Genomic DNA, 15,362 nt, shown 5'->3' with positions numbered 1-15,362 from the left:
TCGCTTGTTGTCATCTTATTTCTACGACCGTGCAAGAGGACTATCTCTGTCCACATGAGCATTTTTGTTCTGCATCAGTTTTAATCCCCATCCATATTAACATACCTGAAAATGGATATCACGTGAACACTCATGTGCTAGGCATACGTGTGCCGGTGTACACAGGAAACATTTGGAAACATTGCTGTATCATTGTTGTATCACTGTAAAATTTAACTGCACAACAGCTGTTGGAAAAGAGAACAGGGTCAGCAACACTTGGTCACCCATGTTGCGTTCTATACCGGTAGCCGAGGCAAATGCTGGTTGTTTGTTACTGGAGGCGGTCATGTGACAGGAGCCTGTCGAAATCAGCCAAGTTACGTCAATACCGAAAAGATCCAATCAGCAAGCGGTTGTGAGTGCCTACGTTTCCAAACATCTCAGTGTCTGCCCCTCCTGACTAAGACGCAGCCACAGAGTTTTCAAACTAAAACAGGACCAGCAGCGTTTTTTTAACTTTTCAGTTTTAGCAGCTGTACAACTCAGAAGTAGTGTGGATGCCAGGTGGATCCGAGGCAGAGGTGATGTGTTTTAAATCGAAAATATAGCAGTATGGATGTAGCTTACTTCAGGTCACACTTACAGGTATATGGACACAAGATTCACACAAGACAGACAAAATTTCAAGTAAATTTCTGAAAAATTCCCACAAACATTTACCTCAAAAACTCTCAAAAAGACGGTGACATTGAAGTGTGGATGCATTTACACATGTATCAGAGGGCATGATCACATCATGCACATGAAGAGGTCCGACAGACTGCAGTCACAACCCTCTGGCCCTCACCAAGCAGCTGTGCTCCGTCTGACACAGACACAACAAGAGAGGGTCAAGCAGATCACCACTGATGGCTGTATTTCCAGACCCTCCGCCTCCGCCATCCAAAAGTATTCACTGACACACTTGGCTCCCACTTAGACACCTCATTTTCACGCATGTTACAATCAAGCTCCCCACTCAACTCCAAGTCCTTTAACAAGCTGCTGTGATCCCAATCAAGGACATTGACATCTATCTGGACATTTGTCCCACTTATTAACATGATATATCAATATTGTGATTTTAGCTGCATGGTTTAAGGGAGGGCTTTGAAGTTTAAATTGGTTGTTTGAGTGATATTTCTTGACACTACCGGATGAATAAATGCCAACAAAAGTCATAATTTTTCCATCAACATCAGCTGTGCTTTGTGTTTGGTGCTAATCAGCACATGTTAGCATGCTAACATGCTAATTACTAGTTTATAAAAATTACACGTGCTTAACAACGGCACGTTAGTGTTTGTCACAAAGACCATGTTAACATTAGCACTTAGCTGTGGCTATCAGTGCAGCCTCACAGGGCCACAATCATGAATGTAGAGAAGAATCTCAGCCTTGCTACAGTTTTATTGGTTGGCATTTTTTGCGTCTCCGTTTTTTTCTACTTAAAAATAGCAACATGTGACTGGAGGCAGACGGCCGCCCACAGGGTCCGGTTCGGTCAGAGGTTTTTTTTCTCCCCACAGTCGCTCATTGTGGGAACTGTTGGCTTTCTCTAGGATATTTTAAGGTCTCGGCCTAAAGAGCTCTGAGATCATGTATGTTGGGACTTGTCACCACACAAATAAAAATGAATTGACTCATTTTCAGGTTGTGAAATATTCTGCAATATGAAACCAAGCCCAGCAGAGAGCTGCATGGATAACTGGATGAGTCATTTCCCGAGTGAATGATATTGCGGGACAGTTTTTGAGAACTTGAAAATGAAACGGATTCTTATATCTCTGAGATGTGTTTGAGCCTATGTGCAAGGCGTTGTGGGAGAGTGTGTCGCTGCCACATCTGAGAGAAGAAACGAGCAGGAGCAGCGTTGTACCGAGAGCTTTAGAGGGGTGGGTGATCAAAGCTATAAAGGGGCACATAGAAAAAGATTTTAAACACCATACGCCAACAGACTTTTCAGCTGTTGAATTAAAGCTATCTATTCATTAACAAGTAGCTTATGATGGCAAGCTCCTTATCAACTTGGAAAAGATGCATTTTTAGAAGTGTTCTTTCTCGTAGTAGCGAATGTGGCTCAGAAGATAGAGCGGATCTTCCACTAACCAGTGGCTCTGCGGTTTCATCCCAGTCTCCCCCATTCCGCATGCCAAAGTGTCCTTGGGCAAGATACTGAACCCCAAATAGCCCCTGAGGATCTGTACTGTAAATTGCTCTATATAAATACACACCATTTACCATTCAAGACTTGGGGTCTGAATTCACCTTCCACATTTTAAAACTTTTTAACCTTTTACTTTCACCTTACGCTCTAAAATTACTATTTGAATCACTTTAGAGTGTTTAATTTCATTTTGTTTTTACTCTTTTCTCATCTTTAACATTATGTTGTTAAATTTCTGCCATAAAATTGTCTAATGTGCGATCTTCAAATGCTTTCTACAGCCCCCTTGTTTTGAAGGTGTGTGTTTCAGTTGTTTTAAAAGGCATTTACAAACAAAACAACTACAACAATAAAAACGCCTTGACAAAAGATCTCTTTGGACATTGACGGGCAAAGGGGCAGGTGTACCCCACAACCACCACAAAAACAGACACACACACACACACACACACGTGCCAGAGTGTGCTGGAGTGAATGAGTTCAGTCTGGGAGACAGACACGGGATGCCAGACGACAACTAGGCGCTCATAACTCCTCAGTGCCATAACCAATATTTGGCGCAGGCCTTCGTGTCACTACCTGCTGCTTCATTTACAGAATCTCCTCCCATAGTGTAGCTGCTATTTTATCTTATACATCAGGAGCAGAGTGTGTTTGTTGATTCAATCAAGCAGCTTAACAAGGAGCCTTTCTCACTGAACTATAAATACCACTTTAAAGTGTTTGCTGTGCATTTCAAGATGACAGCTGCACGTGATGACGAAACTATATGTGTCCGCCATGTGTTGTCTCTAAGTATATGCCTGTTTGATATAATTGCCATCTAGCCATCTCTCACTGGGTAATTATTACCTACATGGTTATTACTATTAATGATTCGTCTAGCTGGAGACAGAGATAGTTGGTGCACTCAGACAGAATCAGAATTAATTACCGTCACAATATCTATATTTTAAATATTTTTTGGAATACAGCAGAAACCTAGAAGTAACACTCTATCGGTGTGTAAAGACATGAAAGGCACTTTTTCTCCATGCAGTGTAAATGAACTGAACCCATATCTCCCCAGTGGATAAAAGTTAAAGCTGTTTCCTCTCACAACAAAGATTACCAGCTTTTGTCCGAACAAGTTAGACCTTTTGTTGGCGCACCATTACTCAAAGATGACGACATACGCCGCTCCTCTTGTCTCTCCTTTGTCCCACGCCACGCTTTGCAAAGGTTGCACTTCTGATGTGGACATTAGTTAGGCCACAGGAAGGGCTTTTAGCCTGTCACCTCTGCTGATTCTGGCCCCGTCAGCTGCTGGGATTTAACTAAACACTCATTCAGCAAATGTGAATGAAGCTCGGCCCAGGCTGAGAGGTGAACAACAAAAATTCACCACAGGGGACATAACTTAAAACGATTGATTCACTACCCATCATAATTTATCAGATTCAAGCTCGGTGTAAGCCTGACAATGTGCAACTATTCTTGTTGGCTACGTCTGGAATTATACGTATTGCCCCATGGTCTTGCTCTTTGTTTTAAAATAGTGTGACAACAGCAGTGTGATGCTTGTGCAGGATACATTAGCCAGTGTTCAAAAGTATCATTATTTTCATCATGATTAATCTAATAATCAATGATAGTGTAATTTTTGTCAGAAATAAGTGATAAATATCCATTACAGAGAGTTATCAGGATCTAAGGAGACATATTAAAATGTCCTCCAATTTGTTATAATGGAAGTTTAAGCAAACCAACAATTATTCATATTTGGATCAAGTCTGGAAACTCAAAGTTTTGTAGTTTTTCTTCAAAAAAAATCCTTGAAAAAATTATAGCTTGTTCATTTTCTTTAAATCAACTAGGGATTCATTGACTAATCTCTTCATATCTACAGTATTTCAAATCAAATGGGAAAAAAAGTAAAAAAAAGAATGCACCATGGATCTCCCTTCACTGACATTTGCTCGTCTTTACGATGAAAGATTAGACTTCATTCAAGAACCAAGGAGGGGATTTTAATTCTTGCAATGTAAAAGCATTAAATATCTTGTGGGTTTTTTTTAATAAACCAAGTTTTTATCTTTTGATTCTGTCATTTTCTTCCCCCTGAAAAAGTGTTAAGATAGTACAACATGAAGGAAGTCTGTAGTATTTACTGTCCAGTCGGATTGAATTACAGAGCTTTTATTTTGAAAAGTTGCAAATGGTGACTGAACATTGTGTCAGTTTCAGATCTCTGAAATAGGGACATGCAATGTGTGAAAAAATAATGATTATAACATGTGAACAATAATAAAGCAAATTCTGTTTCATTATATGAAAAACATTGATTATAAAATCTTCATTGCAGATGAACCAGGTAGGATGAACACCACGTTTTCTAACTTCAATCTGCGCCATAAAAAAAGCTCTGCACACAACGTCCGGCACACAAACAATAAAAAGTGACAGTATATTGTAGAACTGTTTGAGGAGGACTCACCAATGACATGAAATAGTTCTGAAGTAGTTCCAGAGCTTTAACACAGGTCAAACAGACAGGTAGAATGGGCACTGCACTAGTGTTTGTAATGCACAGGACAAAAAGCCCAAATGCCCGGATGATATTTTTGAATCAAGTTTTTACCTTTTCTCCACCCTGAAAGAAAGTGCAATGTTCCAGAAGAGAGTAAAACGGGTAGCCTGCAGTATAAAGGGGATAGTTCACCCAAAAATGAAAATTCCCTCATTATGTACTCACCACTATGCCGATGGAGGGGTGGGTGAAGTGTTTGAGTCCACAAAACACTTTTGGAGTTTCAGGGGTAAACAGCGTTGCAGACAAATCTAATACAATTAGGGTAAATGGTGACCACTTCTTCAAACGTGAAACAGAAAAAAAACATTAAATGCCTCCATACTGCTCCTGTGGTGTCATCCAAGTGTCCGTGACCCTCGACATTTAAACTCGAAACCAGGTCATTTACATTATTCATGCACGAACTCAGAGGAGAGAGGATATCAGAGGACATTTAGGCTAAGACATGGTGTAAATGATGCCGTCTTGAGTCAAGTTTAAATGTCAGGGCTTACGGACACTTGGATGACACCACAGGAGCAGTATGGAGGAATTTTATGTTGTTTTCATATATACGTTTGAAGAAGTGGTTCCCATTTACTTCAATTGCATTGGCTTTCGCTTACCCCTGAAACTGTTTTGTGGACTCAAACAGTTCAGCCACCCCTCCATCGGCATAGAGGTGAGGAGATGATGAGTGAATTTTCATTTTTGGGTGAACTATCCCTTTAACTGTCAGGTCTGATTTTTTCTCCTTTGTGTTTTTCAAACTTTTGCATATCAGTCTGACACACACACGAGGCTTTGCTGTGTGTGTGTGTGTGTGTGTGTGTGTGTGTGTGTATGTGTGTGCAGTGAAATGCTGTGTTGCAGGACCACTAAATTCTTTTTTTTCCTGATAAATCTGAGCCGTTACAGAGCACAACAGTCCGGATCCTGGACAATCCCGAGCCTCCACTCCAGGTTTTGTCGCCGCCACTTTTTAAAACCCCCCTGTACCTTCGAGCAGTAACACAGAGCAGCGTCAGGGCAGCACGAGCCGGCGCCGCGGCCACGAGCACAACACTCTTCTCCGGCCAGTGGAGGGATGGGGGGCTCCAGCAGCAGCTGAACCCAGACGAACTGGACCAGGGGTCGAGGCGGAAGAAGTGCCCTCTGCCCACCCTCGGGTGACTTCTGTTGGATTTACTCCGCGCCAACATGCCGTTCGCCAAGCGCGTCGTGGAGCCCCAGTTACTGTGCAGGTACCAGGTCCCGAACGAGGAGGCTGTGCTCTTCGAGGACCTGGTCTCCATCAGTCATGTGGCTCTATCCCGGACCTTGCGGCAGCTGTCGGACTTGGCCAAACACGCCTGCTCCATATTCCAGGAGCTGGAGAGCGACCTGGCCTCCACCAGCCTGCGGGTCAGGGGGCTGCAGAGGAAGATCGGCCGGCTGCAGCAGACCTGCTCCGAGCTGGACCCCAAACAGGAGGCCGTGCGTGAGTACTCCCACTCCTCACTTATTCTTACTCTTATTCTTACTTATGGTCTGTTCACCGCTGGGGACTGCATGCACGCGCACGAGCTGCTCTCTCTGCAAGGAGACGGAACGAGGGAAGCGCACGAGGAGGCATCCTCAGAAAACTTTGCGTCTCGGAGTTTTCAGTCCGCAACAAAAGTGACGCAGATTCAAATTGAAGTTACCACAGAGAGCGTTACCGTGCTAACTTTAAAACCGCTAACTTAGAGGTACGGAGAAAGTCGGAGTAAAGTCGTTGTCCAGCGCTGACAGGGCACCAGCATATGTAGGAAGACATTTGATACAGACTTTAGTTGTGATGTTTCCTTTCACGCTTCGTGTAGACATACGGTCAGACACCCGCTGGTGTCATCTCGTCCCACGCTGAGGGGCGTGTGACAGTGAGGCTGTGCGCAGCTATTACACTGCTCCGACTTTCTCTGCTGAAGCCACAGCAGCTCAATGTAACTACAACAACGGTATTAATGATGTACATTTGTACTTATAAAAACAATAACATATCAGTGTATTGCTTTTCATAAAACATTCAGAGGATATGTTAGGGGTCGCAGTTGCAGGGTAATTCATGGCTCAGTACGATCCGTGATACATGGCCCACGATAATGATAATGTCACGATACAGCGATTATGTGATAATCAATATATTGCAGAATAATCCCAAAACATGATGTCTGTCATGACACTTCATGATTTCTGCCTGACTTAAGCAGAATAAAAACAATTCCCTCAAAGAGGTGACGTGTAGGATTTGTGTATTTGTGTTAATAAATTGAAGTTACTACAGATGAAGGAAACGTTAGCATGCTAGCTTAAGAACAGCTAGCTTCAAAGTAGGGTAAAGTCATTGTTGAGCGGTACAAGGGCACCAGAATATTTAGGTAGACATTTCACATTGACTATTTATTGATAGTTGTCACTTTTTCTTTCATGCTTTTTGTAGATATATGGTCGAACCCCCGCTGTTGTCATCCCTTCCCCCGCTGAGGGGGCGTGTGACAGTGAGGCCATACACAGCTATTACATTGCTACGACTCATTATAAACAGAATTTCTCTGTCAAAGTCAGCTATGGAGCTACAATAACCGTATTAATGGTGCACACCTTTTATCGATGTGCGATACATGGCCCAAGATAACGATAATATTACAACAACATCCTGGTATTAGTCTAACTGAAGGAGAATACAAAATGCCAATTGAGAGGTGAGGTGCAGGATTTCAGTATTCATTCACTGCAATTTGATTACAATATCTCATAAGTAAGGATGATGATATATTGCTACATTTATACCACTCCCATATAAATATATATATACGCTAATATAGCCAAGGATGAGTTAAAAGCTGGATGCCTCTGCAGTATCTAAACTTCTGTAATATGATGCTCTGCTGTCCTCTCACAGTTGTCTTGCTGCATGTATTGAACTTTGCTTGGCCACCAGTTAGAATTCATTACCCTGATAACACAGCATGGGGCTCTTTTAATCTCTGCCCCCCACCACACCACACCACCCTCCCACCCCTCCTGTGTGTGTGTGTGTGTGTGTGTGTGTGTGTGTGTGTGTGTGTGTGTGTGTGTGTGTGTGTGTGTGTGTGTGTGTGCCTTGTTTTCAGGAAGCACTTAGGAAACCTGTGCATCCCCTCCCATCCTAAAATATCCATCCCCACAGCAGTTTCTTCCGCTTGGACATACCCCGGTGGATTGACCCTGCTTGAACTTATAGGTTGAGCAAGTCCTTGCATGTTACCCAGACCCCGCATCCTGTGGTCTGTGAATGGGGCGAATTCTTGGCCTTGAAGGCATTTATCTTCCGCCTGCCACAACGAAAACACAGACCCCCCACCTCCAGCTCTCCGACCCCTCTTGAAACCTGATTCAAACCTTGAGATGACTTGCTTTGCCGGCCTGCGTTGCATCTTGTTAAGTGTGTCACAATATGTCGCTCAGTTGTTGAGTGTGTCTGTTCTGTGTCATACCTGGTCAAGGGTTATCTTGATATGTGAGCCAAAAGTCAACTGGACCTGCTGCTTCGTGTGAAACACTGTTTATTCCTTGTTATAGGGGCTTGCTGTGTCAACAAGATTAAATTGACCTGCCTTCCCATGCAATTAATGGATGGAGACAAGAATTTAAATGAATGAAAAGATTTATAATGCTGCATGTTATATGTGGGGTTATTGCGTGCTTGGTTACCAGATAACCCCTTTTGCCTGGAAAAGCCTAATTACTCTTAATTGTGCTTTTCATGTTAATGGTGTCAGGGGCAGCCTTAAACAACAACCCCCCCACACTCATCTGAATGACAATTCGTGTAAATGGGGCAGTTCAAGGCACGAAGAGTTTTGTGGGTGGGGGTGGGCTTTTATGATGTCACTGTGTCTTGTCCACAGGACAAGCTGGAGGATACACAGCTGCTAATATTGAATTATGCAGAATCAGACACTTACCACGGATTAGGTATTGCAAGGCCTGTCCCATGGTAGTCACCTGTTTGTTTAGGCAGAGTTGGTGCTTCAGACAACCACCGCTTACATCAGAGTGGGATGTTGTTGCTGTTTTCCAATCCCCTCTATGGTGATACTAGTATGTGGGCATGTTTTTGAATGCTGGGTGAGATGATGACACATTTAGGTCAAATAACATGCTTTACTGGAAGTGAAGTGTCTCTTTTTCACTTTTGGTTGATCCCATATTCAGACTACTATTCTCTATCAACAGCAGCAGCTATACAAGTGCTGTACTTACAGTGCTCTAGCAAGTCTATATATAGAAGTGATGGCCCTACTGGTCAAGATTGATTGGCACGACTATTTATAAAGTGGAATCCAATTAAACAATGAAAGGTTTTTTTTTAATACAAACAGTACACACCTAAAATGTTTCAGTAATGAGGAAAAATAAAACTCTTTCTCTCTGCCGCCTATCCTCAGCTACACACACACACACACACACACACACACACACACACACACACACACACACACACACACACACACACACACACACACACACACACACACACACAACCAGGCGCCTGGCATGTATCCCTCAGCCCAGTGTTTGGACAGCTCTCCTGTGACACCCCATCAGTGTCTGCTTTGGACGACCATCAGAGCTCTAGAGCCAGACCCGGGCTCTGCAGAGCAGTCCCACGTTAGAGCACTCCGCCGGGTTTTAAGTTACACTGGCTCAGTGCTGAGGGGGGAGATGTAGTATTTGCGGCGGCAAGTGGCCCTCTGGCTTTTCTGGTCCAAGAGCACAATCCTGGCAAGTTTACGACATTCCTCGTGCAGACCGAATAGAAAGCAGTGGTCTCACGGTCCCACAGATTAAAACTGAGAAAAAGTTTAAACACAGTAGCACACAATACAGTGGGGCTGCCTCAACTCTCTGGTAATTTCTAATACTTTTTCTTCATGGATACAAGACCAGAATCTTCACTAGTTTTGTAAATTGTGTGCAGACTCTCTCACGACAATCTTGTGACCCCAGAGTTGGATAAGATGGGTTATGTGTTGTAGTATTACAGCAAAGCAAATCCTAGTAAAGCTGTAGTTCATTGACCAACGGCTTTGAAAAACAAAACCGGCGGTAGTTTTTATTTTACACCATTACATAATACTGGGATGATTATGTGCCTCGAAATTCAGAGCAACGTGCAACACAACACAGCAAATGACCCCAAATGTAGGACAGACAGGATTTATATCTTGTCTTTTAGATAAGGGAAGTCATACTGCTGCTCAAGGAAATTGCATTGACTAACATTTCTATAGAATTTCCTATTTCCTAGATCCATTAAATTGATTCTTTAATTAACCAGCTGACTTATGAAATGTGTTTACACAGTAACTGGTTTGACATGTTATGAAACGTTTAAGAACTGATCAGACAGAGGCCTACAGCAGTTACAGTTTCTCTCCACTGTGCCTAAAGGTGCTTTAGGCTTTCCACTGTGCTGCTTTTCCGCTTGCTTAAACAACAATTGAAGTAAGTTTGAGCACCATGTATATTTGCTCTGCAGTCCCCGTCCTGTCTGTCTGCTGATTTCACTCCAGAGCCGCTCTTCCACATCAGCGCGGTGACGTTCGTGCAGCTCTGTGAGCCTCGTTGGTCTGGAATGAAAGTTTCTGTGGCGCACAGTCACACATCATCCAGTCTACTATGAACTCCCACTAAAGCAGCTCAGGCCAGGACACCACATTAGTCCAGCCATTACTGGAACACCACTAAGTGAGGCTACAACGACGAGTCAGTGCACACTACAGCCGAGGTCAATATCAGTCAATGTTGGAATTCACTGTGGAGATTTGGATGCTGTAGTTATAGTTTGTCAGTAAATGAGATAGCATTTCATGAGCATACTTCTCCCCAGTGACCCTTAAGTAGTTGAGGTAAATATATAGCAAGTGGTGGGATAAGATGTGGCAAAATATTAATGAGTCTAGCCCCCAACTATTTTAAGAGGACAAAGATCTTGAATTATTCACCTGAAAGACAATAAATAACTCAGTGCATCTTGAATCACGTTTCACAGCAGGATCAAGAGCCCCTGCCTCTCTTTCTCCTTCATTATCAGAACCGTGAGCATATTTCAGCAGGTCCAGACAACCTGCTGTTGATATAGTACCCCTGCTAATTATAGAGCAGATTTCAAAGACTTGCTCAGTCATTCCTGCACCAACCCCCCTCTTCCCACTCTTCCCAGACAGGCACAGAGAATGCCTAGACAGCCTTGATGCTGTGGCTTGTTGTTTTCATATAACTGTCTTTCAGCTGATGTCATTTATTGTATCTTTGCTCTGGACTACTCTCAGCTCTGACTTTTGGGTCTGAGGTATGAAATAAGTATCAACTTTAAACAAACCCATTGCTTAAATTCAGAATCTTTCAGTGTAACTTGATAAAATGGTATAAACACTTAATCGTCAGCATATTGTTTTATACCCGTATGATTTGACATTGAAATGCGAAATGTGGCCCTTGTACCAAGTTAAACTGAAGGTTTCCCTTTCACCCGGCTCTATTAACCATGTGTGCGTCTCAGCACCTCAGCCCGCGGTGGATTTCCTGGCCTGTGATTTAAGTGGTTTTATGTTGAACTGCCTTGTCAACTCAAGAATTCCAAAACACCAGTGACCACGAAACCACAGACCTCGCTCGCACTTCTGTGACCTTGCACCCCCAACACGTGCTCACTGAATTAGCACAGACGGCTGGTGTGATTAGGAGAGAATGGGGGGAGAAACTGGAGGCTGTATTTGTTTATGAAAGGAGACGTTTTGTTAAAATTAAGGTTTTCATTGCTCTACTTGCCGGAAATGTGCGAGCGATTACACTTTACATTCCTGTGGTGGGATCCTCCATGAGAGCAAGTGCCCCTGAGTGTGGGGGTCTACGATCTCAACTTAAATCCGCCTACTGGTTGTCTCTGTATTCTAAGGTATGTAGAGCAACATTTGTGTTTAGTGTGTGAAAGATTTCAGCTTTTTTAACGCTGGGGAAGTTAAGCTCTAGTTTGTTGTTGGTGAGAGGGGATTATGGTTTTTGCTGAGGAAATTTGGGGCCATGATAAGGTATCTCCTTGCCCTGAGGTGTGTTATGTGTCTCTCACACACACACTCACACACAATCACTTATTGAATAACATTCCCCGGCACCCATTACTCTTTATGGAGTCCTGAGTGTGGGGCCGAGGCACCAGGGGACAATTCAAGCCTGTCCTGAAGAAGAGGCGGGGGGCAAAGTCATCCACCCCCTGACCTCAAAAGCTTGCTGACCTCCCAACCCCCTCTACACACCCCCTTCAAAACACAAAAGGACAAACACAGCCACCTCCGTCCTGCTTATCACTCAGCCTCTAAAGACATGACCGGCCAATTAGAGTGGATTTAACGTTTGACATGATACTGAATAGCCACAGGTCAGCGGAGCGGTAAAACCCAGTCCAGGGCCAGGCATGATTAAACTGTCAGAGGCAACTCTGTAACTTAAATGAACTCTTCCGTCCAGGTTGTCACCCATGCCTGGATGTGAACTGAGCCATGAACAGTCATGTGGCAACTTCTGGATGTTTTTTTATTCCTTTACTTCCTCCAGTTTCTGTGACTTGCTCAGTTTAAAATCACCAGTTAAGCTGCAACAAAATACATTCTTTTGTTTTTTCAGGCATTCAGAGGTTGAACTAAACAGAAACATTGAGTCACATATAATGCCACAGTGCCTGGTGTATTTTGTAGTCCTCGTGACCTGTGGCACCAGGTATTTCCCTCTCTGAAAATAGTGTGCAAGTTAAGTACTGCTTGTAATTTTGTGCACAGAATAAAGATCAGCGTGACCTCTTCTCAGGAAAGATATTCTCTGTACTTGCCTGTAACATCTGCTCAGCCGTCTGTCTGAACCCACATGTAGCTGAAAGCTGAAACTAACAGATTTTCTCCAAAGATAAAATAAATACACGTCTGACTTCAAGTTAAACCAGCTTCACTGTAGCGTGCAGTTTACAACACCTCGCCGCATTTTTTTCCGGGGCAACCTGGAGAAATATTGACGGCACAGAGGTCTATAAAACTTATCATCGCCTGGCCTTTGTCTCACCGACTTTGTCTTGCCAGATGCGTTTCAGGCCACCTGCATTGGTCTGCTCCCCCAACACAGGCTGTTTCCATCTCCATGACTCATCTCACAGACTTAAATATTACACAATGTAATTATTCCTACAGAAATCTTTAGACTGAATCTGTGCAGGAAGAGATGATAAGAAGTCATATGAAACTCTGATGAACTCTTCCTTTCTTACTCCCTACTATCTCTAGGGTGAGATTAAAAGGAATTGAGAGATTAAGGATCTGAGACGGTGACTGTAGAAAAAGAGACTTATGTTATTTAAATACTCCAATGCTATTTCAAAGACTTCTCTTTTTCCAGTGGGATGGTATACAGTAGACTGCTGTGAATAAAACTGACGTGGTATTTTAACAGGTAGGAAACACATGTGCATTTGTAGTCTATGCCATGCAGGTGTTTAGACTGGGATTTGAGTGGAATGTGAACTCTCCTCACCTCTTCTCGGTATACGAGCGGATCCGCGAGTCTTCAAAGTTGAAAGAGTCTTGTCAATAATGATTCTACCATCCCATAAGTAATGAAATGAAGCACCTGCTGAATATGAGGCTCTGGATAAATGGTGTGCTCATCAGTTTAGGTTAGCACAATTTGATCTGCTTGATTTCACTTCACACTGGAGTTGAGTTTTCTTTTTTTTGTTTGGGTTGACACTCAACCCCTCAACCTCAGTGACTGTCCAGTCTCCAATCATAGTTAGGAAACCAGAACTGTAAACAGCATGTCTGTCAAGGTTTGGATTTCTGTATGAAGAGGTGTGAATGGGGCCACACTAAATGTGAATCTTAGCATTCAAATTTGGGGGCTGGTGCACAAGAGCAAAAGTGTAAAGAATGGATTAAACACTGGCTTTATCTGCTCTAACTCAGCTTTAACATTTAAAGGAAACATATTATCTTTTTTTTTCTTCTTTCTTCTAGTGTGTTATATGTTTTAGTATTTTGCTAAATCTTGTGCAAAAAAGCCCAAAGTCGGTGGTTAAGGCAGCTTCTTAAAATCTGCTCCTGAAGTTCTGGTCCGATCAACTTCCGCATCATTGTGATGTGATATTGCATGACCCCACAATGCCCCACGTTTGTACAGTGCACGACTTACGGCTGGTCTGGCACATCCACTAACAAAGCCAGGTAAAGTGAGACTGGAGGCCAACGTTTCCAACTAGCGCTGGAAGCGATCAGCCAATCAGAGCACACTGGGCTTTATTGGGAGGGGGACTTTAAAGAGACAAGAGTTAAAACCAAGTGTTTCAGACAGAGGCTGAAAAGAGGAGCTGCAGCAAAGGACAGTATGAGCAAAGTGATGTGGTTTCTGAACATTAGAGCATGTAAACCTTTTCAAGAAATAACCTAAATTAAAATCGTGAATAATATAGCTTAATATGTTTCCTTTAACATGTATTGCTTAATAGCTTACTTTCTACTCTAGTAAGTCATATTTCCACTGCCACTACCAATACCATTACTTGTATAAAACATTAGTTTGCGGCGTTACAGTTGACATATAACCCTGTTCAAGACCAATACATCGACTGTGAAATATTTCTGTGTGTATTTCATTGTGTAGAAACTCGCCTTGGCTGCTTTCAGAGTTTCAGCTCTTGTGAGCAGCTCTGTCTTGCACTTTATTGAAGTTGGGGAACCTTTAGATGACTTAAGAAATCTAAAGCGGAATCATAAAAGAAGTAATCTCAGGGCACTTTCCATATAGAGCATTTCTACTCTTCAGAATATTACAGGAGTCATGGAGCTGGGATTAACTGTTATGTCAAGTTTTGATAGACTTAGATGTCATCGCTCTCCTTGCCTTATATAAGTAAATTAAATGTTTATTACATTCAACGTGCCTCACCCTGTAAGAATCCTTCTTATAGTTTTTGTCCCGTCCATAGCAGATGGTTGTTAAATCTCACAAGTCGTTCTCTGCTCTCCTCATAAGACCTCTGTCACTTCAGGGCAGACTCACTCTTCACGGCCTTATCTGCTTCCTGCTGTTTCTGCACCGTCCTGTGGTCCTTCACTTGTCACAGTTATTTACACTTTTTAAGTGCAAGTGGTGGAAGGCACCGTGTAAGAGGCCAGTTGAGTGTTTGTGAACGAGCGTCACTGACCTGGATACACAGGTTTTTGGTGCTCTGCTTCTTGTCACTTCAGCACCTTACCACAAATGAACTGCGTCACATTCGGAGCAGAATTTCTCTTTATCTTCTGAAGACTAGATTACACTCTACATTGGGAAAAATGACAAATCTCACAGAGTAAATCTATAACCTGTGAACAAATGGAAAGTTTAGTCCGGAAAGTCCTATCTTTCATTTTTTTCCGTAGCGAAGATTTCATGCAAGATGTGCATCATTTTAATGCTCCAGATAACTAGCTGAGGCACTGAGAATGACCTGAGGCCTCCACAGAGGCTTGACTGGACAGGTCAGTGTGAAAGGACTCCACCCAGCTCATTGTGCTCTGAAGCACACGCAAGTTC

At 42.9% G+C, this 15,362-nt stretch overlaps 1 protein-coding gene across 2 annotated transcripts in view; it reads left to right on the top strand.

The window, feature by feature from the left end:
- Window positions 1-5,626: 5,626 nt before the first annotated feature.
- nhsa (Nance-Horan syndrome a (congenital cataracts and dental anomalies)) overlaps window positions 5,627-15,362 on the top strand; it is a 64,821-nt gene continuing 55,085 nt past the window's right edge. For both annotated transcript variants that reach the window (XM_035176499.2, XM_035176498.2), the window contains exon 1: window positions 5,627-6,219. In XM_035176499.2, the coding sequence (XP_035032390.2) occupies window positions 5,940-6,219 (280 nt within the window). In that variant the 5' untranslated portion in view covers window positions 5,627-5,939. The remainder of the gene's footprint in view (window positions 6,220-15,362) is intronic.

The sequence above is a fragment of the Hippoglossus stenolepis genome, chromosome 14 (genome assembly GCF_022539355.2).
Source record: "Hippoglossus stenolepis isolate QCI-W04-F060 chromosome 14, HSTE1.2, whole genome shotgun sequence".
NCBI classification, from domain to species: Eukaryota; Metazoa; Chordata; class Actinopteri; order Pleuronectiformes; family Pleuronectidae; genus Hippoglossus; species Hippoglossus stenolepis.
Note: the sequence above shows the minus strand (reverse complement) of the source record. Positions and strands in the feature narration are given on the sequence as shown.